Source organism: Protopterus annectens, chromosome 7.part0 (assembly GCF_019279795.1).
Source record: "Protopterus annectens isolate FY-2018-M chromosome 7.part0, PAN1.0, whole genome shotgun sequence".
NCBI classification, from domain to species: Eukaryota; Metazoa; Chordata; order Ceratodontiformes; family Protopteridae; genus Protopterus; species Protopterus annectens.
Window position 1 is genome coordinate 1,156,251,925 of NC_056739.1, and position 27,500 is coordinate 1,156,279,424.

General features: G+C 44.1%; 1 protein-coding gene across 5 annotated transcripts in view; it reads left to right on the plus strand.

Annotated features, from left to right (window-relative positions):
- HERC1 (HECT and RLD domain containing E3 ubiquitin protein ligase family member 1) overlaps positions 1 to 27,500 on the plus strand; it is a 3,987,333-nt gene that overhangs the window by 375,357 nt on the left and 3,584,476 nt on the right. For all 5 annotated transcript variants that reach the window (XM_044077739.1, XM_044077741.1, XM_044077740.1 and 2 more), the window contains exon 6: positions 7,130 to 7,226. In XM_044077739.1, coding sequence (XP_043933674.1) covers positions 7,130 to 7,226 — 97 coding nt within the window. The remainder of the gene's footprint in view (positions 1 to 7,129; positions 7,227 to 27,500) is intronic.

Sequence of the window (27,500 nt, forward strand, 5' to 3'; positions counted from 1 at the left end):
CACATTTGAAAGCAGGTTGTGTCATGTTAGGCGTCCCTTTTACTATATGAGTGAGTCAGAGAGGGTATCATTCCCAGGGTTCCTACTGAGCCAGTGTATTTGCTATGTGTTGCCTCTTTGCCAAGGCCAGGGCATACTGGGCATGCCTCCTTCTGCCTTCTGGGGCAGGCTCAGGTTGTTCCTCCTCCGAGTCACGCTCTGCCTGTGATGGCCTTGGCAATGGTGGGGGGCTGTTTGTCCCGGCCCTATGCTGGTCCTGCTGCAGCTGTTTTTGCAGAATCATATTATGTAGCATAGCACATACCATGACAATTTGGGTACATGTAGTTGGTGAGTACTGCAAGGCTCCACCAGATGTGTCCAGGCACCGGAACCGTGACTTGAGCAGCCCAAACACACGCTCTATTACATTTCGTGTTTGTGCGTGTGCCTCATTATGGCGTTCTTGTTCAGGTGTGTGTGCGTTTCTGATGGGTGTCATCAGCCACGGCTCCATATCCAGCATCCCCCACTAAGTGACCATGTGGGATGTCCCCATTGGCAAATGTCTGGTACAGCTGCGTCAGATGCCAGATATGGGAATCGTGGTAGCTTCCAGGGCAGCCAGCACACACATTCGTTATTATGCCCTGGGCATCACACATGACCTGGCAGTTGATGGAGGGGAAGCCCTTGCGGTTAATGTAGGCCCTACCCCGCTTACCAGCTGGTGCCTTGATGCGTATATGCGTGCAGTCTATTGCACCCACTACCTCAGGGTATTCTGCTATTTGCTGGAAGAATCGCATATTGCTGGCCAATGCCTCATGGGAATTGGGGAAATATACATGATCTCCGACATGTGCCGACATGGCATCCCGGAACTGGTGCAGTACCCTGGATGCTGATGCCTGTGAGATCCCCATCATATCACCAGTTGGTCTCTGGAAGGTACCTGTTGCTAGTATTCTTAGGCCAACACATACCTTGGTTTCCACTGGGATGGGTTCCCCTCTGTTGGTTCTGTGTGTGAGGCATGGCCTGCACAGCTCAACAATTTGCTGCAGGAGGTCTCTGTCCACTCTATAGCGCTCCAGTATCTCCAGCTCATGTAACCCCTGGTAGGTGACTCTGGGCCTGTACACTCTTCTCCGTCTCCTCACTGTGGGTTGTCTGGCAGCATTTGCATTGTCACCACCCTCAGCGAGTCTCCTATGTCTCCTTAGAACAGCTATGGCAGCCCCTAGCTTGTTTGGTCTGAGTGCAGCTTTTTCAGTTTTCACTTCTAATAGCTTACTCCTGTCTTGCAGTGTCTCTTGAGAGAAACATACTGCAATGCTGTTTGCAGTGTTTTAAGTGCTGGGCTGGGCTAGTATTCTGCCTGTGTAATTGCCTGCTTCTAATTGTTTTCACCTGCTAGCTCTACCAGTATTCCTTGCTAGCTTCCTACTATTTCTTCTGCTTCCTTTTTCCTGCCTGTTTCCTCAGGGGGGAGCAGCGCGCATACCAGCGAAAACACGCTCGCAGTGGCTACCACGCACGCACACATGCTTACACGGACTAGAATCTGCTTATTCAGGTTAAAACGCGCAGATCTTTAAACAGGCTCCTACATGCTTACTCTGCCTTACACGCGTGCACTCACGCTTACACGCGCGCACTCTGTCTTACTCGCGCCTCCCAGCGTGCACACGCGCGCATGCACGCACAGCAAGAAACTTTGGTGTTAGCCACAGTGTACACCTTCCATTTCTTGACTTTCCCATGCTTATCTGTTGACACTCCTCTTTCTATGCTGTGTGACTGACATCTTTCACATACCACTTTGCTCCAATGAGCTTGATTTCTTTCTGACATTTCCCCCCTGTGATGTCACCTATACTCTGTTACTCCCCCTTATCTAACTCTTACACTACACGGAATGTGCTCATTTGCTATGTGACAGTGAGATTCACTATCCTACCACTCATTTACATAGGATTGCCTACTAATGCTTAGTTACGTGTCTTACACTCAGCTTCCCCCCTTAGCAACCACTAAACGGTGGCCATGTTGTTTTCGGTCTGCTTGTCCCTGCATTACATAAAACCCATATTTGTGGGTTTAAAACCTTTATTTTTATGTTTTATATAGCGCAGCCCGTTTGCGCGGGGCTGCGCTGCGTTTAAACATCGCCGAAAAAAAAAATTTTTTTTTTCATGTTTGCATCGGGTTACCATGCCAATGGCCACATATTTGGCCATTGGCATGCTGCCTGACACATATGCACACTTTATTTGGAGCTGACATGGCTCCATTGTGTTATTTGCAGAAATGTACTCGGTTGTCAACTGAGTACATTTCTGCACCTAACACGACTCTTACACGGGCTGGTTTCAGCTTCGTGGATTACTAATCTACCTCATTTACATGCCTTTCGGCTGCAAGTGAGGTAATTAGCATATCCACGCCCTGCCCGTGTAAGAGACGTTTTAGCTGGTCTCTTACACGGTATTTCGGGCTGTTCCTGGATCGCTATGGCTGCATGGAGTCTTACACGACTCTTAGACTCCGTGCAAGCCATCGTGAATCCTGCCCATTGACTCTGGTATTTGGGCTGGCTGAGGGCTACCACAGCAGGGATAACCCACAGGTGATGACTGCAAGAGTGAATACACTCGAACATCTACATTTATGGTAATTGCACACACCTATACTTTCTATTTGCAAATAGGGAAGCATCATTTCAGAACTGTCTTTTATGTTAGCTTGAATGAACACTTAATTAGCACTCTGAACCTTTGACATTTTATGGCCTATTTTAACAGGTTGGGCTTATGTTGTAGTAAGATATTTTTTTTCTGTTTGTTTTTACATCAAATGTTCTTAATGTTTTGAACAGTTTGTCTTAGATAAACTTAATCTAAAATATCAAATATATGTTATAGTTTAGAAGTGCATATTTAGTAAAATAATATATGACGGCACATTTGACCTTGCAAAAACACTGAATTTGCATCATAGGAAAGTTACACAGTACATGTGTAAACATGTACAATTATTAAAGAAATCATCAAACTCACTTTCAGCTCTACTGTGCAAATCACAGCCAAACATTACTTGTAGGTGATCTTAAACAAATAGCCTTATATATAAGATGCATTTATTGATATTAGAATAGATGCTTTAAAACATTAGGTGTCACTGCATATTGCTAGTAGACCCTGGTCCTGGAACTTGTACCATCACAGAGTCAAGTCAAGATAGGCATTTACCAAATTTTTGATGCTCCGAGCCCAAAAGGTTCGCCATCACTGTCATAGCAGGTGTTGTGCAGAGTTTAGCAGACCCTTTTTTTCACACTGGGACACTGCATTTAGCCAATGCAGGCCAAATTGACTTTGTATGCATGAACAGGGATTTTGTTTATTACTGTCTTTTGCTGATCAAGCCACATAGTTTTAAATAGGGAGTTAATGAAGAACAGTCACTGCCACTACCATTCCGCTGGTTCTTCAAGGTAATGAAGGCCTTAAACACACTTATGATCTTACAGTAAGCAGTAGAATGATTACTTGTCACAACCACTCTTCCAAGACTCTCAAGAAATAAAGACTAATGCATTGACAGAACCTCTCAAGCAACAGGAACACTATAGCTGAGGGATACATCCCTCAGGCTTGTAAACATCTCCCTCTCTCCTAGAGCTTTCTCTTGTCAATTAAAGCCCATCTGTCTGCCATTAATGCCTGTTTGCCTCTTGATCCTCTTCTCATGTCCAAGATGGAGGTCAGACTTTTCTTGAGAGGTGTCCTACACCTTAAGCCTTTTAGAAAGACTATTCCTCCTCCCTGAGAGCTCAGCTTTGTGCTGGAAAAACTGACTGCTCCCCTTTAGAGCCAGCAGCTTTTGCCACTTTAAAGTTCTGCACCTGGAAGGCATTCTTCTGCTGGATCTTGCATCTGCCTGCATAGTGTCTGAAATTCAGGCTCTTATGTTTACTTCACTCTTTTGAATTTTCCACAAGAACAAGGTGGGTCCCACAGCCAATCCTTCATTTATGTCTAAACCAGTGAATGAAATGCCCCTCAACCAGGCCATCCACCTGACTACCTTTTTCCTTAATCCACAGAATAAGGGGGAAAGAACTGTCCACTCACTAGACATTTACAGGCAGCTAAGATTTCGGACAAAACAACAAAACTGTCAGAAGAATGTACCAAGTTTTTCATCTCATTCATGAATGCCAAACTAGGCCATCTGGTCTCTAAAGCAAACCATTGCATCTTGGACATTTAAGGCCATTTCTTTCTGTTATACACAGTATGGGAAACCATTACCTTCCTTCCTTTCCAAGAGCACATTCCACTGGGAGGGAGTGGTGGCTTCCTTTGGGGCATTCCTCAAGGGTGTAGATGCCAGGTCCATCTTGGTTGCAGCCACCTGTCTTCTGTGCACATATTCACCAAGCATTACAAAATGTATGCCTTTTTTCAAGATGCAGAGCTGCCTTTGCTAGGTCTGTCCTATCTGGTATCCTAGCCAGCTCATCCTTGTAGCCAGCGTCCCTCCTGTTTACCTACTTCAGCTCTGGAAATTACCCATATGTTAAGAGTACTGCAGCAGTGATTTCAATCAGGACATAGTATAGGCATATATGAATTTATAACAGTAGATGTCCTACTAATCACTGTTACTGTATTCCTTCCCTCCCTCCTTACTCTCTTCTTCCTCTACTCCTATTTTTCTCTTTCCCCTCTGGTGTAAGCTATCTTGAAATAAACTGCTTTCAGTGGAGTTTACTTACCTCTTCGAGCAACACCCTTCCAAACTGACCACTTTCCTTTCTCAGTAGTCTTCAAGCCGCTGGCTTGGAGATAGCCTGAGGTAATCGTGCATGAATTACCCTGTATACCCCAGTGCATATGAGCTGAGGGCATGTGTCAGACGTATGTTCTTAGTAAGGTAAAGCTTTGGTATCCTGGCTGGACATCGGTGAATAAAAACCCATATGTTATGAATGCTGCAACAGTGACCAGTAGGACATCATCTGTTCTGTTAAGTTCTTACACAACTATACCTTACCCTGTTATTTCTTGCTTGAAGTGAATTTCCACCTGTCATGATGCCTTTGATGGCAGCTGAAATGTCTGTTGCTACACACCTTGGCAAGAGTTGCAGATGGGTTTCAAATGATATTGGTTCACATGTACCATGAAACAGGTCTTACCCCTCCAGGATTTTGTTCATTCCTCCAAAACTCTGATAGATGATAGACGGGAGGGAGGCTTGTTTGACATATAGTATGCCCTATACTGAAGAAAGTCTGTTTTGTCTGCAAAGAGGCCTTACTCCACACCTCCCTTAAAAATATTTGAAATGGATGCTGAAGTGGTATATTAAAACGAATACCCTGTGCAATGTGTTGATGGTTTCTGTGCTTAGTCACCCATTACAATGGACCATGCTGCCAACTTGTCGTAAATAAAACACAGTGCTGGAGTCAATAGCGGTTCTATATTAGAACACCGAACGTTCAAAATTTCGAGTGTTCTAATATCGACCCATTTTTAGTGAACGCTGAAAATATCGAAGAAACAGAAAACCAAATTTTTTCCTAGGGAAAGAATTTGGTTGTCTGTTTCTGTTGCTACGGTATTTTCAGGGCTGTGGCGGAAAGTTACGGGTCGGGTTCAGGTAAGTGTAAGGGTCTAACCGAGGGTTAGGGCAGGTTAGGTGAGTTAGGGTTAGGGTGCGGGTCAGGTAAGTGTGCGATTATGTGGACGTGAGGGTTAGGGTGGGGTAGGTGAGTTAGGGTTAGTGCGCGGGTGAGGTGACTGTGCGATAGTGACAGACCTTAGGCTTAGGGTTTGGGTTAAGGTAAGTGGCTAGTTAGTGGTGTATGTATAGTTTAGTGTAGGGTTAGGTGTAAGAGTTTAGGTGTATGTGTGTGGATTGCTGTTTGTTTGGTGTGCTTGTGTTGTGTGTATGTGTTTTGGAACAGCAAATTTTTTCCCTAGGAAAAAATTTGCTGTTCTGAATGTTAGATGTTTTCAATTTTCAATTCATAGGGTTCAATATTAGAATACTCGATATTTTGAATGTTCGGTGTTCTAATATAGACCCGTCAATAGCGGGTCACTATTTGGTAGTCTGATAGGAAATTCTTGGAAAGTTTAATAAGTTTACTTTTTTAAAAATATTTTTCAAGGTGACGTGTTGATTTAATTTAACATTGTGTAATATTTATTTATTTAATTAGAATATAACATCAGTTTTTACTTTGTTTTTTGTAACACTGTTTGTTGAGAGAAGGGCTAACCCTCGCCCCTCCCCTCTCCTTCCTGCCCAAGAGCTAAATTGGGATTAAGAGTGTCGCTTGCCCCTCTCTAACATAGAAGACAAGCAGGGTTGGGGTATGTTGTTTAGATGCTTTAATACATAGAAACACATCAGGATGGATAGCAGCATCATAAAATATAAATGAACTGGTTTAACAGACAGACCTTGCATACATGTTTGCGTATCTCAACAGCTTACTTTAAAATGGCAGTCAGGCTCACACGTGCTCAGTATTTATACACTTGTGCAAGTCCTTGATAGCTTCTTTTAAGATACATACACACTCATCGATCTACAGAGGATACCAACCCCCCCCTTACAAATGATGCTAGGAAAAATACATTTTTGTAAATATTAATGAGTGAGGATATACTTACATCCAGGAAACAGCAGGTTCATCTTCATGTTGTTCACAGTGCAGAACTCACATAATTCTTTCAATCACCTCTTATTAAACTCCACTGGTATGTAAATGCTGAATTAATTTCAGTACAGAGAAATAAAACACTCAAGTGAAAATGGGTAGCACTTGAAGTAGTATTCTGTGCTGTATCTCTGACCTGTTACTGTCAAATTTGAAATGCATCTTCGTGGGACTCTGGCCTGCTCTGCAATGAATTAAAGGCTAAAATGCTAAAAAGAATAGCTTTTTTAATGGAAACACAATTCATGAAACACTAGATTTACTTGTTTTGATCTTAACACAGAAATTGACCATAGCAGCAGTATTAGGAAGTGCTTATTTCTACGTGACATGATTGTGAAAATGATGATGATGAGGGCATTAACCATTGATAATCTGGTAAAACGTCATTTATTTCTTCCGTAGGTGGTGGTGTGTGTGTCTGCTGGGTACCGACATAGTGCTGCAGTGACTGAAGATGGAGAGCTGTATACATGGGGGGAAGGGGACTTCGGAAGACTGGGTAATTCTTATAATTGTTTATTAGTAGAGTTTTGTAATATTTTTGTCCAAATTTCTTTTTCTTTATATTACTGGAAACAATTGTATGATGTGTAAGTCTAGTATTGTAGTATTCTTTGCATTTGCATGTTTTGGAAGGATTAGACGATGGCAGAATTTGATCCCACACATTGATTATTGTATGGTGAACTAGGCTGTTGGTTTAAAATTTCCTCACTGATATACTGATGGAATGTGATTTTTTTTTTCTCTTGAATTACTTCTTTTTTAGATGAGACTTAAATTTAAGGTGTCCTCTGTCTGATAGTGTTAGCAGCTGACGTGAAATTGTAAATCCTTTGACTTCCCTGGAAAAGAATAGGATTGCTTTCATTATTATAATGAAAAAGAGTGCATTTATGCCAGTCGTTTAACTCAGGAGTGTATGGTGTATGCTTGTGATGTGGACAAGCTAGGATTCATTAGCCCCATGAGAATTGAGAAACTAGAGGTTTGACTTGGGGAAGGGAGGATGGTGGAAGGAGCTAGCAGTATTGACTTGCCTGTTTTGGGAGATGTGCTGGTAAAGGACAGAGTTGCACTCTTTTACTGGACAATGGAGAAAATGAAATAGTGGATTTGCAGGCTGTGTAGGCTGCAGCAGGCATCACCTCATTGGATGCAAAGGCCAGCCACTGATTTCATTTCCAGCAAAAGCTTTCAACCGCAGGTGGTGGCAAAGCACAACTGGAAAAACATGAATATACACTTGGCTCATTGTAGGCAGAGAGGTTATTATCTGCTCTGTCACTTGAAATAGACCATTAACAGGTCAAATGAGCAGTGAAGGTTAGGTGGTTTGGCAGACCACTGAAGCTCAGTGTATGAGGCTAGGACATTTCTTTTTTCACAGGTGTGTGTATGTGTGTGTCTGTCTGTCTGTCTACTGCCTTTGAGGGTAAAATATAAGTGGCACCGTGGTGCAGTGGATAGCATCGTCACCTCACAGCAAGAGGTATTCTGGTTTGATTCTTGGTTGAGGTGCCTTCCATGCGGGGTTTGCATGTCCTCCCTGTGTTCACATGTGTTTCCTTTGGGTGCTCTGGTTTCCTCCCACAGTCCAAACACATGAAGTAGGTGGAGTGGATACTCTAAATTGGCCATAGGTGTGTGTGTGTGTGTGTGTGTACGAGTATGGGCTATGAAAGAACAATCATGGCAGGGCTAGCCACCTGACATTGTAAACCTTGGCTCTAGATGATTGCCTTTGTTGGTGATACACTGACCCCATGTACAAAGTGGAAAAAAGGGGTTATGGAAGGGTGAATTCGTATTCAAATAATCATCTGCATTAGGCATGTGGTGTTAATCTTCACATTGGCAACATTTTGCACACTGCTGTATTACAAAAATTAGATTTCAAAGTGCAGCATTGAAGCAGTCAGTAAATGATAAATGAACAGTCTTACTTTCCCATTCTGAAGTCATCTATCCATAATTTCTCAGTATTACCTACATTCCCATCTCACAACTTCATTGATTGCTGTTGCCTTTTGCAGTAAATGTTTTGAACAAATGCAGGTCTTTTAGACTGTTGTTACCAGTTGACTTATTGAGGGACCTTTATCACTTGCTTCTCCGCAATCACTAAAACACAAACCAAAAGCAGCACCTAACATCTCACATAAGCCTACAATCAGTGGTCCCTGAAAAGCAAAGCTCATAAGGCAAGCATATGCTTTACCCAATACTCCTTTCACTGGGGATTCCATTGTGCAACACACACACGCCCCACTAGCCAGGTGAGACCAGGAGAAAGTTATTGTTAGTTGCCAGTTTGGAGCCAGGATCCGCAGTGTCACATGCCCTCGAGTCACTGCACCCCAGGTACCACTATGATTCTGTCATAGTCAATGTAGGTGTAAATGACCTGAGACGTACCTCACTGGACCTTATGAAAGATACATAATGGAACTGAGTATGTGTCACAGATAGGTACCAGCCTTGTACTGAGCCTCATTTTACATTCACCATAGATGATTCCACAGTAGTAACAGGCACAAGCACTTCCTGGACTCTATTAACACAAACATGCTCCAACCAGAGGATCAAGCAGACTGGATCTTGTACTCACCAACATTGGTCAGTGTTGCCCCCAAATCCTCACTAGTGAGGGTGAATCACGAAGGTCTCTCCTTTGAAGTAAAAAGTCAACCCAGAAAACCCAGCTAAACCAGTAACAGTTAGTAACAGTTCTGACACAAACTACATCTTAAGTGATAGTTTGAATAATTTTACATAGGTAGCCATGGTCTTGGGGTTAGGAGGAGCCCTGAATTTTGACAGAGTCCCTGTACAAACGTGAGTGTCTGCATAAAGAATGCCTTACCTATCAGAAGTAAACCCAGAACAAACGCTGTAAACAAACCTCACTGGTAGAATTCTCACATAAACTGTGTATATAATGAAAGAAGAAAATTCATAGCCAAAATCAGGAAGAGCAGCTCTCTAAAAGACAGGTGCTGTCTTATAAAACTAAGCAAGAAGCTAAGAGGCCTAATTAAATCCATTAAGGCCAAGTAGCCTTGCAGACCAAGGACAATCACAAGGCCTTCTTCAGCTGTGTCCAGAACCTTAAAGGTAACACATAGCAGTGTACTGAACTGGTTATGTACAGTGCCACTTTCACTGATAAGGGTGACATAGCAAATCTTCTGTCTGATAAATTTGTCTTAGACTTCACTACCCAATCTTCACAAGCTCCAGTAGCTAAAATCCCCTCCAGCATACTACCCCAACCATTAGCAGGGACCAAGTGCTGTCAGCAATTGCTAAAGCCAAGAACACTGCCTCCATGAGTCCCAACATCATCTACAGTTGCCTCCAGAACAATCTAAAACACAGCCTATCAGGAAACTTAAGTCCCTCTTCAATTACAGCTTAGAAACAGCCTATTTTTCAAGTTCAGGTGAATGGCAGACCTCAACCGTCATTCCCCTCCACAAGGGCACACCATCAACTGACTGAGGGAACTACAGACCCATCAGCCTTACAAGCCTAATATGCAAAGCCATTGAATGAATTATTATGGAAATGGTAAATAAGGACATTGGCATCATACAGACATTGGACCCATCCCAATTTGGTTTTGTTAAGAGAAGGCTATGCCTACTTAAACTGGTATACTTCTTTTAGAGGATCACCAAAGCATTGGATGAGGGTGAAGTAATGCATACTGCTCACCTTTTGTAACCCGCTTACTGAATTATCACTTAAGACATAGGCAAACTTTTTTTTACATAAAGGAAAGCAAGCCATGTTAACATGCTCAGTTACAATTATTATAAATCACATACATTCTTTTAAACAGTTGTCATAATTGCTCATTTCCTGCCTTCCCTTAAACCTCACTCCTCCTCTAAAATATTATTATGCATGTATTGTTCCCACAATTTCCATTTTTATGTAATCTGTTCCTAGCCTTTTCTAAACATTTCGCATCCAGTTTTTATTTTTGTTCCAGTATTTACTACTTCAAATATACTTTGTTTAGAACTTGATTTCCATATTTTAGTAATTGCTTTTTTGGTAGCCAGCAAAATTAAACTTAATAAGGCCTTACTATTTCTAGGCAATTCAGATTGTGTATTTTAGCTAAAAAAAAAATTCCATCTGATGATGTTAATCTTCATTCATTCCTTACATGTGGGTTCAGAACCATTCCTCTGTTCCGACTCAGCTGATAACCAACCTCGCTAAAGCCAGAAAACTCTTGAGCTAAGCTTTACCCATAGCGCCCTTATCCAAGTTACCTCAGATCTCGTTTGCCATGTAAGAAACAAGACATGGCCAGACAGCTCTCAGTGAAGTGTTCATTTTGTTGATAATTTTCAGAGAAATTTTCTTCCTTTAAGTCTTTTCTTATAAAAAGTCCTTGTTTTTTGGTTGTCCCCTATTGTTAGTGTCCTTTTTCCCACCTTACTCCGTCTTTCTACCAGTTGGTAACTTGTCTACCATTGTTGGTACTTTCCCTTACCTTGTTGGGGTAGTCTTTCGTACCATAGTTGGTACTCCCTCTGTTTTTTCTTTTCTTACACTTAATAGTGTACTGCCTTTATTGTTATTATATTTGCTATTTTTGGATTGTGTGTTTTTCTTTGGAAATTGTTATACTTTTTGTGGAAAACATGTCAGAAAAGAAAACTACTACCAGTTTTAAAAGATGTGACAAATGTGACAGAAAAATGCCTAACGTAGACAGTCATGTCTTGTGTTTACTCTTTAGGGATTTCTCATTTATTGGAGAAACTGCCTTGTGATATTTGTAGGACTTTCAGCTCCCACACTGTTGCGGAACGCAAAAATAAACTGTTGCTTGCTGGTTTAGTAAAATCTCCTTTTTCGGAGGCAATCTCTGAGACGGAGGCTTCTCCCCCTCCGAGGAAAGATGATAAAAAGAGGAGCAAGTCTCTTCCCGCTTCTCCTCATGAGTTGAAATCATCGGAACCAAGGCCTAAGGTTCCTAAGTTGTCGCACAAGGAGTCTTCGGTTCCGAGACTGCCAAAATCCTCAGCTCTGCCCTTGGCTCCAAAAGAGACTATTCCATTGGCACCGTTTGTTCCTTCGGCACCAGATGTTTCGTTTGCTCTTACCTCTGCTACTGCACTGTTAACTTTGCGTATGGCATCGACCACATCGTCTGCTCTGAGTTCTTCATCTGCTCAACTTTCGGCACCGACAACCATCATGAAAACTTCCGCTGCTCCGACACATATCTCTGGGGCTATAGCCACTTCAGAACCAGTGTTTTTCCTTCCTGAGCTTCATACAGGTCCTTCGACCTTGGTTCAGAGAGATGACGTTCTTCCCCAGACCAGATATTCCCCGTTGGTGGACCCTTTCTATGGACAGTAGTATAGTCCTTTCCTTGAATGTCCTGTTTCACCGTAAGGGTTATCTACCCGTTCCTCCAAGAGCCTGTCTGAGGTAGATATAGTGAGACTGGTAGACCAACTGTTGACGGACAGAGGCATTTCTCCTCCTCAGAAACCCTCCCTCCCACTCGTAGCCGTGGGCCCTGCTCCGAGGACTCCACAGTATTTTCCTCCTCCAACCTGTTTGCAGGTTTTGGAAGTTTTGTCACCGACTGCTACCCCAGTTCCAGCGGCTTTGGCACTGATAGAGCATCTCACTTTGGTGCCAGAGACTTCTCTTTGGTCTGAACCCTCTGCGGGCACAGGCCATCCTATGGTCCGAGATTGGCCTGCCTCGGCAGTCCTGTCTCTTCCGGACACTCCTTCCCTGGGGGGGGTTGGTCCTTCGGGGTGGGGTGTGACCCCAGTTCCTGTCTCTTTCGGTTCCAGGCTCCCATCCCTCCTCGGGGCGTCCGGCCTTCCAGGGGATGGAGAGAGCTTTAGCCAATGCTGGCTCCCAGTTAGACCTATCGGCATCGGAGACACACCCTCATGCTTCTGAGCCACAGCTACTACCTCTCACTACTGTTGGACATTGGGCTTGGGAGCCTCAAGTTAGCCTTCATCAAGGTTCCTCTTCTGCGGTTTCTTCCTCTGATGTTCCCCTTGAGTAGGTTCCTTGCAAGAAAGTGTGCAAGTGGAAAAACATTGATTCCCTGGAGGAATCGCTGACTGAAGATACAGACTTTGATGATGGGGAAGGGTCCTCATGGTCGCCCCCTGAAGATGTTTCCTTCAGGGACATCCTGGAAATACTGAAACAGCGGGGCAACTGGAAGTCCAGCAGTCTTGATGAGTGGATGGGAAATAGGAAATACACCTCGAGGATCACTTCTGTGGCTCTGCTCGACATGGGCACAGGAAATTAACTTTCTTGGGTGGCGTAAGCCAAGGAACCTTGTTAGCTAGGCTTACTTAGGCCCTTGAGCCGATAGCCTAGTACCTACCTATGAACCTCTTCCCCCAAGGAGAACGTATTCTTGCAGGCTTTCTGAGCCCGACTCTCTACTGGGTGCCCCCCACCCCGCAGATGAACTTGTTCAGTACATCGTGCAGCGGGCTTGGACAATGCTTGATGCCATTGAGCCGATCCCATGTAGGGGAAGATAAGATACTCTCCCCACCAGAAGATCAACCCCATTGGTCCAAAGGTCTTCCCGTTGATGCTATGGTGGTGGCAGTGGCAGCCACAAAGAAAGAGCTCACCAAGGAGAGCTCTACTGTCCATCCCCCGACCAGGGAGTCTTGGGCGATAGACAGGATAGGGAAGTGGGTGTTTTCTGCGACCTTTGCAATCAGGTCTATGAACTACTTGGCACACTTCACGTGGCTTCAGAGAGACTTAATTTTAGAGCTTTCTGAAACACTAGCAGGTGCAGTGTCTGATGAGGTGGGGACAAAGTTGCCTCACAACTAGCCACCCTGGAGTCCATTTCCAATTCGTCCATGAGGTTGATTTCACACTCAACCGAAAGGGCGGTAAGAGTGTCAGGCGCTGGAATCGTGGCTAGATGCCACGCCTGGATGCGAAGTTGTGATTTCATGGACCCTTTCAAGTCTTCCTTCCTTAACGCCTCCATAGTGACCTCATCCGTGTTTGGCTCTAAGGTTAAGGATACTTTGGCCAGGTGTGAAAAGGACGGTAAGACCCTGTCAGCCATAGGTGTCGGTTTCTCTACTCCTCCAAGACCTTTTTCTGCAACGTGGGCCGAATTTTCCCCCTGGGGCAGGGGGGAGGTAATACAAATGGAAGACTCCCCTTTAGGGGCAGAGAGGGTGCACATAACCAGGGATGCAGAGATTCTTTCTCCGGACAGTCCTATCAGCGCTCCTGAAGAGCGGACTTATTGATTGTTTCTGGAGGCAGTCGGGGTCGTTTCTCTCTGCACCACTTTGCCTGGCAAGAAATCACCACAGATACTTGGGTGTAGACGATAATAACCAGAGGATATTACATTCCCTTCTTATAGGTTCATAGGTAGGTACTAGGCTATCTGCCCGAGGGCATTTATAAGCCTAGCCTGTATGTGTCAGCTTTTGCTGCCCCATTGATTAATTAACTGAGCCTCTGTCAAGAAGAGCCAGTGAAGTGATTCCAGGGGTGTATTTTCTGTTACCCATCCACTCGTCAAGGTTTCTCTTGAAGAGTGTTAGTGAGGGGGGGCTCTGCCTAATGTAGTTAGGAATTTTGTTCCAAAACATGGGGAGTCTCTGTGACAGGAATCTATCCCTCCAGCATGTTCTGTTTATTGTTGTGGCGAGGTTTAGCTCATTAGAGTGAGTGGCTCGCAATGACTTGGATTTCTTTAAGTGGAGCATGTCCATCAATTCTGAGTTGGACATGGCTTTGTAAGTCAGGCAGAGATCACCTCTGAGTCAGCGATATGCCACTGAGTACAGCCGGAGTTTTTCCAGTCGGGCTGCATAGGACATATGTTTGAGGCCAGTAATCCTCTTGGTGAGGTACTTTTGTAGTCTTTCCAGCTGTTGGAAGTGTCTTGTGAGGTACATCCCAAATGAGCATTGTACTCTATGATGGGTCTGATGAGTGACGAGTAGAGGGGCACTATAACCTCTTTATTTCTAGATGAGAACCCTTTAGTAGTTAGATGGGCTACATAGAAGGATTTCCTAACTACTTTGGCAATATGATTGTCAAAGGAGAGATTACGATCTACCTGGGTCCCCAGATATCTTATTACCCCTTCTCTATTAAGGGGGCTGCCACCTAAGTGGTAATTCATGGGCGTTTTGTTTTTCCCAAACGGGATGACTATGCATTTTTTGGCATTTAGCTTGAGACCATGACTTTGACATCAGGTGTCCGTCTCAGTAAGGCCCTTTTGGAGAATGTCCGTGTCAGCCGGAGAGTCAATTATGGCTCCCAGATGTTCATCGTGTTTCACTGTTGCAGTCATCACTGTAGGGTTCTTCCTGCCGGCAGGCAGTCCTCGGTCGGCCAGAATCCCAAAGTCTGGGTCCGGCGTCGGCTGTTCAGTCATGCTTCCTGACGTCAGAGCGCTAGGAGTACAAAGCTGCCAGCCGACACCATGTTCTCCAGTCTTTCTTGCCGTGCGGTGAAAGCACTTCGCAATTGCCGGTCGGCTGACTCCTGATATTTTTTTATGCTTCAGTCCGAAGACTTACTTCTTCTTCTCAAAGCCAAGTACCCCATTGGCGAAACTTTTTTCTTGCTCCAGTCCGATGTCAGAAAAAGTTAATAATTGCATTTCTTGTGGGAAGCAAATACCTCATAAGGATTTCCATTCTTACTGTATTCCTTGTTTAGGCCCTGACCACGACGTAGCTAGTTGTCGGTTTTGTGCTAGATTTAACCAATGTACGATTAAGCGGAGGTACGATTTTGCTTTTCACTACTTTGGCAGGCGATTTAATTATAAAATGTCGTCTGACACGCTTCCGACTACCGGAGTTCACAAACGACGCAAGGATAAGGACAGGCCTCCGAGGTCCAAATCAGACGACGGTTTACAAGCAGAGCCAGCTACAGGTTCGGCCATCGTCAGTGAGGTGCTTTTGCAGCCCCTGTCGTCGGTCATTTCAGAACCGATTGCCGAAACGGACTCCCACGAGGAGCCAACTAGGCCTTTGAATACTCTAGCTGCATGACCTTCGGACAGTGCTCCCTCAGATGGGTCCGGAGCCGCTGTGCAGGTACCGGCTTCCGAGGGGGTTTTCAGGCCTACACAGCTTCTGATAAAGGCAAAGCCAAAGACAAAGGCAAAGACTCCTTCTAAATCTAAGACACCAGCCCAGACCTCTTCTGATCCGGGACCCAAATCTCAGAAACAACTACTTAAAATGGCGGAGGACTTACTAACCATGATTAGGGGTTCACATTCCTTTCCAGACAAAAGGCCAAGGCAAGAATTGGATTATGAATCTTCTGATCAGGCATCTATTTCTTCAGTGTCTTCCTCTGAACAGGAATATACTTTCCCTCCTTATGAGGATTCTGATGCTGAGGAATCCATTCCATCAGCTTCTCCCCCTGAGGATTTTTCTTTTGGGGAAACTTTACATGACATGAGGGAACATTTTCACTGGGAAGGACAGGAGTACTCGGAATCTAAGAGAAGACTTAGGGATTTCCTTCTTCTTCCCCAACATAGACCCCTGGCTATTCCTCCTATTTTGGATATTGTGGATGATGCCTTTTCTGAGGCTAATTTAACTCCTGACTCCTTTCCTCCAGCCCCTGCTAAGCCCGACAGATATTACAGGGTCCCTGACTCACACCAGTTCCTTTACAAAAATCCTACTGCTGATCCAGAAACCATTTCCCAGGGTCCTAAAGGGATTAAGGCCACATCTACTAAAAACCCTATTCCGACAGGTAAGGATTCTAGAGCTTTGGAGAGATGGGGCAAAAAAGTGTACACTTCTGCTACTTTATCTATTAGGGCTTTAAATTGTCAATTTCATATGCTAAAATATCAGCAATTTCTACCGTCTGTTATGAAACAAAAGCTAGGTACCATTTCTGCATGTGCAGATAATAAGGAATTACACGATTTGATACATGCAACTGAACAAGTGAGGAAGCATGGTTTACACTGTGGTTTTGATGCCTTGGAGGCTTCATGCAGGGCGGCTGCCTCTGGCACAGTCATTAGAAGGCATGCTTGGTTAAAGGAACAAAACTTACCTGATCAAGTGAAAGCAAAGTTACTGGATGCTCCTGTTCAGCATAATGTTTTGTTTGGGTCTAAGGCTGAAGAGGTGATGAAGAAAATGGAGGATAAGGCTAAATCCATGCAAAAGGTTAAGGATTTCTTACAAGTTCAGCCCCCAAGATTTAGCAGAAATTGGCCAACTAAAAATTGGTCCTTTCCCAGCTCGGACAGGCCTCAAAGGGCTAGATATAGGCGCTCCAGAGGGAGGGCCCAAGCACAGACCTCTTACAGATCTAGACAGTGGAGTGCTTCCACCCCCAGGGGTGGAGAGGACATAACTTCAATCTTATAGAAAACAGGCTCAATGACTCCCCCTGCATTGCTCCAGGAACTTCTCTCCTGGAAGCCCCTCTAGGGGCAAAACTCTCTCTTTTTCAACAAAATTGGACTTGCATAACCCAAGACAAGTGGGTGCTGGAGGTAGTTTCAAGAGGTTACAAATTCCACTTTCATACCTTGCCAAGACCAAACGGATGGCCAGACCTACCAAAACACCAATGGGCAGAGGCATTAAACCAGGTGGGATCCCTCATGGCTATGAGGGCCATAGAACTGGTTCCACAATCAGAGATGGGGCAAGGCTTTTACTCAAGGCTCTTCCTAGTTCCCAGGAAGCAAAATTCATGGAGACCCATCCTGGATCTCTCATTCTTAAACACTTTCCTGGAGATACCAAAGTTCAAGATGCTTACTCTGCAACAGCTCCTGCCAATGTTGAGCAAAAATACATGGATGGTGACATTGGATTTAAAGGAGGCTTACCTACACATCCCTATCAGACAGGAGTGTAGAAAATACCTCAGGTTCAAGGCCGGCACGAAACATTACTAATTCTCTGCGCTGCCCTTTGGCTTGTCTACTGCGACCAGGGTCTTCACCAAGTGCCTGGCACCAGTAGTAGCTTATTGTAGACTTGAGGGAATTCAAATTTACCCTTATCTGGGCGATTGCCCTATTCAAGCAGACAGCAAGGATGTCTTACTCCAGCACCTGGAATTTGTGCAAAATCTACTCAAGTACCTGGGATTCACTGTGAACATAAAAAAAGTCAAATTTGACACCCACACAACAGATAACTTTTCTGGGTGCTCTTCTAAACACAACAACCCAGATGGCATTCCTGACATCCGAAAAACAGCAGCAGCTGGCTTCAACTTTCAAAACCTTGGCGTCAATAACTCAGCTAACTGCAAGGAAATTCCTGCAGGCTTTGGGTTACATGGCCTCCTGCATCCTTCTCATACCAAATGCAAGACTACGTATGAGAAAAATACAATGGTACCTAAAAAGTGTATGGTCCCAGCATTTCCACAGTCTAGACACACAGATTGCTGTCTTGCCTTGCCTACAAATGGAATTCCATTGGTGGACCATGGCATGTCTTCACAACAAAGGGAAAGCCTTCAGTCTTCCTCCAGCCAGCCAAGTGTTAACCACGGACGCCTCAGATTACGTATGGGGAGCCCACTTGCAGGGAAAAGGTCTGCAAGGTTTTTGGACAGAGGATCAGAAGCACCTACATATCAATTTAAAAGAGATGTTAGCTGTACAGAATGCCCTCTTGGCTTTCAGGGATCTTCTACAACCAGGACAACTACGGGTTCACACTCCTACCCCCTTTGCAGACTAGCCATGACTCTATGGAACACAGCTCTAGCTTGCAAAGTGGATCTACAAGCTCAGTTCCTGCCAGGAAAACAAAATATTCTGGCAGACAGCCTGAGCAGGAACCTGTCAGACCCACACAAGTGGATACTAGACACCCAAATGTTCAAGATGATTACAGAAGCCTGGGGCTGCCCGGACATAGATCTTTTTGCATCCCCCCTCAACCACCAGTTACAGATTTTTTGCACAAGGACATTTCACAAGCTAGCATGGAAAGTGGATGCACTATCATTCAGTTGGAGAAACCTCTCTGGGTATGCCATTCTGCCATTACCTATTCTTCCACGGGTGTTACTAAAGATCAAGCAGGACAAGCCCAAGATGATGATTTTACTGGCCCCAAATTGGCCTCGTCAATTTTGGTACTAACACTGATGGATCTATCCCAGGAGCCTCCTTGGATTTTTCCTCAGATTCCAAATCTTTTGTCCCAACACCAGGACCAGGCTCTGCACTCTCATGTCAAAACTCTCAGCCTAGCAGCCTGGCGAATTCAGGGTCTATGATTAATCCTTTCATTCCCAAACAGGTCATGGATGTCATCTTAGAAGCCAGACTGCCTAGCACTAGAAAATCTTATGCAGGTAAATGGAAGAGCTTTTGCACCTGGATGCATGCTCAGGATTCGGATCCTCTCATTCCTAATATTCCACTGATTTTACTTTACCTAACAGACATGCTACATAAGGGTTTATCCTTCTCCTCCATAAAAATACATGCCTCAGCTCTCTCTGCACATTACAATACAGATCCTCCCATCTTTTCGCATCCACTTCTGAAACAATATCTCAGAGGAGCAAAGAATTTAAGGCCACCTAGGACACCACCCATACCTGCCTGGGACCTCAACTGTGTTCTGGAAAAACTCACTCTGCCTCCTTTTGAGCCTGCTGCCACATCTGATATTAAGTATTTATCATGGAAAACAGTTATCTTACTGGCTTTGACTTCAGCCAGGAGAGTCTCGGAGTTACAAGCACTCATGGCTGTGGAACCTTATATTATTTTTCACCAAGATAGGGTGTCTTTAAGGACCAATCCTGCTTTCATGCAAGTGGTTTCCAAAGTGGCTTTAAATCAAACTATTCACCTGCCAACTTTTTCAATAATCCACAAAATAAGGGGGAAAGGATCTTGGATTCCTTGGATGTACACAGACAACTTCGTTTTTACCTGGACAGAACCAAGGATATCAGGAAAACAGAGCAACTGTTTGTTTCTTATGCAACAAATTCCCAAGGCAAAGCTATTTCAAAACAGACCATTTCTAAACGGATTGCTCATGGAATCAGATTTTGTTACTCTCATCATGGAAAGCAAATCCCAGGAAAAATTAGGACTCACTCTACCAGAGCTGCTGCTACTTCAGCTGCCTTTCTCAGGGGAGTACCTACCAAAGATATTTCGGAAGCTGCAACTTGGAATTCAGTGCATACTTTCTCTAAGCACTATAATCTCCCTCTTTACTCTAAGTCTAGGGCAGGCTTTGCTTCTGCAGTTTTGCAAGGCCTTCTAGCCGCCCCTTCTACTCTATAACCACCACCCTTTATTAGCTTTGGGATTCAACCCTACAGTGATGACTGCAACAGTGAAACACAATGAACATAGTACAGTTGTGTACACTTACCATAAATGTAGATGTTCAAGTGTCTTCACTGTTGCAGTCTGGGTTACCCACCCCCCTGTCCCCTCTTATACTTTCATTAGTGTGGTTTCCTACTTCACCCTTCTTCTGAGGTGTATTTGCTACAGGGTATGGGGTTTGTTGTGTGTTACATTTTTGTTTTACTATTAGCCTTCTCTTTTGGGCACCTGACATCTGGGGCAAGAAAAACTGGAGAACATGGCGTCGGCTGGCAGCTTTGTACTCCTAGCGCTCTGACGTCAGGGAGCATGACTGAACAGCCGACGCCGGACCCAGACTTTGGGATTCTGGCCGACCGAGGACTGCCTGCCGGCAGGAAGAACCCTACAGTGATGACTGCAACAGTGAAGACACTCGAACATCTACATTTATGGTAAGTGTACACAACTGTACTTTTACAGTCATCGGCGAACTTGGTTAGCCATAGTCCTCCTGTGTTTGCCTGTACTTCTAAGAAGTATATGCCGAACAGTAGGGGTCCCAGGACCGAGCCTTGTGGGATACCACTTGTGACTGGTTTAGAGTCGGACCTGGAACCTGCTATTTTTTCCGTGTGAGTTCTGTCTGTAAGCCATTTGGCAACCCATCTCATGATTTCCGAGTGGGGAATGGTGTCAAAAGCCTTGGCGAAGTCAAGGTAGGCTGTGTGAACCACCTTCCCCCTCATCTATGGCCTTGTTGACTGTCTTGAAGTCAACCAGGTTTAGTAGGAATGATCTGCCCTTAACAAAGCCGAACTGGGTCAGGTCAAGTGTTTGGAGGTTCCCATTGTCTTTGTTAATGAGTTCCATGATGATGCGCTCCATAGCCTTGCAGACCAGGCTAGTCAGGCTTATGGGGCGATAGATACCAGGGTCAGTTGTGGCCCCTCCTTTTTGGTACGGAATAACCTTTGTTGTACACCATTCTACGGGCATGTAGCCTGTGGAGAGGCTGAGGTTGAACAGTGTGTTTAGGTGGGGGGATAGTTTGTTCTGTAGTTCGTGCAAGACGCAGCCTGGGACACCATCTGGCCCTATTGACGCTGTGTTTTTGGCTTTTGAAAAGGGCTGTTTTCACCTGTGCGTCTGTGGTTTCGGGACACTACACTTTTCCGGTATTATTGTGGGCCCTTTTGGGGGTAAGAGGGGGGTGAATTTTGCACTGAATCTTGGTAATATCAGTAGGTTTACTATGTTTTGTGCTGTATTGCACTAGCTCAGAGCATATCTGCTAGTTGCCACTTAGATTCTTGACAGCTAAAGAAGGCTTTGTGGTTATCTTTCAAATCCTTGGCTATTTTTCTTTCGAAGTTAGCCTTGGATGATTTTATGAGGGACCTTAGTTTCTTACTGATACTGATCAGGGATGTCTTTCCTTCTTGGGATTTGCTTTTTTTCTGAACTAGTTTCCTCCTTCTATTGTATAGCCTGTTTATGACAGGGGTCCACCAGACTGGTTTCCCTTCTCTTAGGGGAGTGAGTCCTGGTTTTGCTAGGGATGGCATGATCCATGCATCCTTGTAGGTGCTCATAGAGTGCATTTGTAAAGGTTCCTGCATCTTGGACACTGTTATCCTTTAGAGTGGGGGCTGTGAAACTCACCACCTCTGTCTTAAGTAAGGTGGTTTGCTATAGAAATGTTTTTCACTATGGTTTCCTTGGTTGGGGGTGGTGGTGTGGTGTGGGCATCCAGAGTGATTAGTTTATGGTCTGATCTAACCAGTGACGGGTTGACCTCTGGTGCGGAACACCTGTCGCCCATGTTGGTAATGACCAGGTCCAATATGTTTTCACCTCTGGTAGGGGAGTTCACCAGCTGATCCAGGGCATTTGAGTTGATAAATTCCAGGAAGAGCTGGACCTGGGAGTTTGTACTGGAGTAGTTTTCCCAGTTAACGGTAGGGTAATTGAAATCGCCCAATATCAGGGTGTGCGGTAGGACCTTCATGTTTTCCAGTGTCTTCAGAAAGGCGGAGTGGTGGTCCTGGGTTATGAAGGGTGATCTGTAGCAGGCCACAATTTGCCCTGCAGATTTGCCCAATGTTAGTTGCACATGGATGATCTCAGAGGTATCATGCTGCGCCACTAACCTGGAGGTGTAGGTATCCTTGATGAATATGGATACACCCCCTCTTTTTGTGTTTCGGTCAATGTTCTGTGGCCAAAATGTGTGGTATGAGTTGTAGCCTGATAGTGCTGGGGTGCTCTGTGGAGCCTTGAACCAGGTTTCAAGTTACTGCACAGATGTCGACGTTCTCCATACTGAGGAGTGCTTAGAGTGCGTGCATTTTGAGATTTAAACTCCTGGCGTTAAGTAGCATAATCCTCATTTTTTTATTTGCGCTGTTTACGGAGGTGGGTTTGACTTTTGAGCCTTGCCTAAAAAAGGCACTATGGAGGCAGCAAGATCCTTGGCCAGTATTTGAAAGCCTAGGGGTGACAGGTGCAAGCTGTCTTTTGCAAAGCAACGAGGCTTGTCGAGCATGTCGTCCCAGGCTGACAGACACTGGATCCCCTTTGAATGACACCAGAAGCTTAGCCAATTGTTGAAATTGATAATTTTTTCTTTATACTGCGGTATCATTCTTGGTGAGGGCAGGATGCTACTCAGGGTCAGGGTCATACCTGCCTGGGCTACATGATCAGAGAGCTCTTCCATGTCTCTTTTCATGTAGTCCAGGGAGGTACATCTCAGGTCATTCACACCAACATGAACAATGACAGAGTCATATTTGTACTTGTTCTGGAGTGACCAGAGTGCTTGTGTTATGTGGCGGATTCTGGCTCCTGACAGGCAGCTAACAGTAACCTTCTCCTTGTCCAGCCTAGTGAGTGGGACGTCAGTGTGCCTGACTATAGTCTCACCTATTACTAATGTGTCAGGTATGTTATTTCGCCTTAAGTGCTGTGATTGTGTGGCACACTGATTTTGTTTGTGTTGTCTGGTTTGTGATGGGAGGTGCAGGTTTTTTTGGGTGTCTGCTTTGGAGGTCTCTGATGCTTTTGCAGGTTTTTATTTAGAGCCTCCGAGTATGATTTTGTGTATTTATGTGAATTTTTTGCCAGTGCTGATTTAGTATGTCTATGTGAGGCTGGAGGTGTGGTGCAAGTGTTAACCTTCTCCGCATGACTGCCTGTTCCAGTCTTTGGTGGAGAGAGCTTAGCCTCCAGTTTAGCTATATAATTGCATCTCTCGCATATGTTAATGTTTTGTGGTAGGAGGAGAGGGTTGTTTGCGTACATGAGGCAGTTGTAACATTGCCTCAGGATACCCAGGTTCACCAGCTGGACTGGAGAGTATACCTGAAATTGCCCTTTGGTCATGCCTGAATAGTAGGGTGAGCTGCTTAGTCGCTTGGTTGGTGAGGGGTGAATAATGAGCCTTTCCCTGCTGGGCAATCAAGTGTCTGGGTATATTAGTGCTTGCTATTAGCTCTGACCAAGTGCTTGACTGTAGGATGCTTTTTAAGTGCTTAGGTTGAGAGTTAGACTACTTTCAAGGGAAAAACTGAAGAGGAGACTTGGTGGAGCCGGGAATAATTTTGCCCTAGCTAAGTGGCACTGCCAGGACATGCAAAACTGTGCAAATGCGGTTTTTACAGCAGGGAAATGAAGGAGATAGAAATTAGCCCAAAATGGACTATAAACTACTAACTTCTGGGCTGGAACCACTCCTCCTGGGACAGATGGCTGCTCAAAGCTCCCTCTCACAGGTGAACAGAGAAACCTTCTCCTATCCAAGTAAGGTATCGGCAACTCAGAAACTTGTAACACAGCCCTGAGTTCAGCACTAGCCTGAAAACTGGACTATACTAGCTTAGAAAGGTGGGAAACAAGGAAAATGTTTTTTTGAAAAGATAAGGCAAAAACAGTAAAAAATACACTTAAAACAGCTTTAAACGACTACAAACAGTAAAAAATACACTTAAAACAGCTTTAAACGACTACAAACAGTAAAAAGTACACTTAAAACAGCTTTAGATGACTACAAGCAATAAGAAAAGGATTTTAAACAAATTGTCCAATTAACCAGTATAAAAATCTCAGAACTGAGCTCTGTTCCTGTAGTCTTCAGTCAGACAAGTTCTAACTGCATGCTCCTGCCACTGGGGTGCAGGGGAACCTTCTCCAAAAAAGAAGGCCTGGATTAGTGCTCAAGTTATACAAACAAAGCTAGATTCAGCAGGCTGAATCTAATTTATGCGACAGCAAACAAGGCTGTTTCAGTAAGAAACAGTTCAAATCAAATTTCACAAAGCCAAAGCCGACCAGGTGCATTCCCGATGTAGCACCCAGTCAAAGGGAATTTGCAGCAATAGAAATTCAAAAGCTGCTTCAAAAGAGTCATCCAAGTAGTCCCCCCAGGCCAACATGGATCTGGCTTTTACTCAAGGTTCCTTTTTACTGCCAAAACAAACAGGGGACTGGAGGCCCATTTTAGACCTCGGCACCCTAAACAAATTTATCAAACAAGTTAAGTTCCGGATGGTCACGGTACAGTCAATACTCCCTTTCTTGGGAAAAGATGAGTAGATGTGCTCTCTAGATCTTCAGGATGTGTATTACCACATAAAAATGGAGAAAGGCTCCAGAAGATTTCTCCGCTTATGGCCTGCGGCCAATCATTACCAATTCCGAGCACTACCCTTTGCTCTCTCTCTCCGGCCCCCAGAGTGTTCAAATGCATGGCAGTGGTGACAGCTCACTTAAGACTACGAGGATTCTGGGTGTTTCCATATGTGGATGATTGGCTCCTTACTGCCCCAACCGAGCATCAACTGTTGGTCATCTTACAGCAAACAAGGAAACTTTTTTCACACTTGGGCATCACTGTGAATGAGAGCAAATGCAAACTAACTCCATCCCAAAGGCTGCAGTTCATAGGGGCGGAATTCGACACATGGATCTGTCGAGTCTTTCTTCCCCCTCTCAGGTTGTAAAGGGTGAGACTTCAACACCAACCAGTTCTGAACCACAACAAGGTTCCAGCAAGAGTGATTCTACAACTTCTGGGGTCTATAGCAGCCTCCATCATGATGGTCACATTTGTGAGACTTCACATGAGACACCTTTAGTGGTTGTTATTAACTCAGTGGTCCCTGTTAGATTGTCCTATGTCTTACAAAATCAGGATAACAAATCTTTGCAAGCAAGACCTTCTCTGGTGGCTGAAACCAGATCAAAATCTATGGAGTTGCCCATTCTTCGCCGCTCCACCCTTAGCCACGGTGACCATGGACGCTTCCCTGATCGGGGGGGGGGGCATTATCAGGGACAGACAGTCCAAGGCACTTGGTCAGCCCTGGAGGCAAATTTGCATGTCAGTGTTCTGGAACTGAGGCCAGTGCTTCTCGCATTGCAATCATTCCATTCTGTCCTCCCTTCGGGAACAATTGGCATTCAAGTCAGACAACATGTCAATAGTCTGGTACATAAACATGTAATGAATGAATGAAGATCCAACAGCACACATGGAAAGTTATGTTAAGACGTAACTTTTGTTACTCCTATTTGCTTACCCAACATTTCTGATAGAGTACTCTGTAGGGAATTTTTAAAATCTGCCAACCCCTTACACTCTCCAAACATATGTTCCATGTTACCTCTTTCTTTCCCATCACACCTCCAACATTTGCCATCTACTTGAGGAAAAATTATTTGGAGTCTCCTTGGGATATAAAAATATGTATGCAAATACTTTCAAGCAAAAAATCTATATCTTGTAGACTTTGTTGCTTATTTTGGAAACCATACACTTCCTCTCATTGTTACCTTGTGAATTGCTTATCCAGTCTCTCTCTCTTCCCATTCTTTTTTTACCTCCTGTGATTCTTGTAGTTATTGTGCAGTATTTTATATGCCATACTAATAATCCATTTTTTTAAAAGCAGCTTCGTTTTAAGCTAAAACTCTACCAGAGCAAATCTTTCACTTATGATTCCCTGATCCCTTTCACTTTGCCTGTACTCTATCAATCCCTGATAGGGAAGGCAGTCTCTAGCCTGCAGTCCAAATGTCTTCTTAGCATGTTTCCATTGCATTACCTTTCCCTATCTAGTTATTTGATTCCAGTACCTTAGTTTCTTTGCCAGTTTTCTCCAGTAAATTCCTGACCCCCTTACCTATTTTCTGTACCCCTAATTACAGGCATCCCTATTAGCAGAATCTTTCTCCATTCTCGTGTTGGCTTAGTTCTTAGAATGCTTTCTGCCACTTTATGAATATAATATTCTGTATGGCTGCTGTTATTCTTTTTAAGAATCTGCATTCAGAATCCCACTCTCTCCTTATTTCTTGAATTTCCCCAGCTTCGTCATCATCCCTTTCCATGTGTATGAGCCTTAAGTGTGTAGCTCTAAAATATCCCTTCCAATCAGGTAACCCTAAATCACCTTGTTCTATTGAAAGGCTCTACTTATCCCACTTGAACCTTACCCCCTTCCCTTCCCTTCCCAGATAAAATCCTTCAATCCTTTATTAATTGATGTCCACATCCTCTCCTCCAGTTGATAAAAAATATGCCTGATGTGTATATAAAACTAAAGGGACTAAAAAACATTTTCACTGCTTGTTCTGTGTTATCCATATCCATACACGCTTCCAGTTTCTCAGTTTTTGTATTTTCTTTTTAGTGTCATCTCACATATCCTTAGTTGTTGTCCTTTTTAACCCATACTAATAAATACTTCATTTTATCATGTCCCATAAGTATAGGAATTGCTGAACCAAGTCATGCATATAGGTACATAGTTTACAGTTAAGCCTTTGTTTTGCTTCATTAATTTGCTGTCCCCAAAAAACTTGAAACTATCTCAGAATGTTCCACAACACTGAGATGTCCTTTTCTGGTTCTTTTGGGTGCAAAATAATACTGACTGCAAATAAAGCCAGCTTTTCTTAATTACTATACAAATTATATCCTTAAATTTCTGAGACCCTTGTTTTCATTGCCATTGGATCTAAATTTAAGGCAAATAACAAAGGGGAAAGAGGACACCCCTGCCTGGTTCCTCTGCTCTGACACAACTTAACAGAGAGGAACCTTTCCATTTTAATGTTGTCTTTGTTCCCTCATGTGTCCTCCTAATTAACCTTCTTATTGAATGCAAATGCTTCCATTGGCCTACTCATAAAATCCCAGCTTACTCTGTTAGATGCTTTCTTTCCATCGCGACCCACCAACAACAGCAGTATTTTCTTACATCCTGCTTCCCTCTGGATCATTAATGTCAAATGTTTGCCTCTCCTCTGCAAAACCACATTGATCAATGTCTATCAATTTTGGCAACACGTTTGCCATTCTGTTATATATTTTAGACAGAAACAATTAAA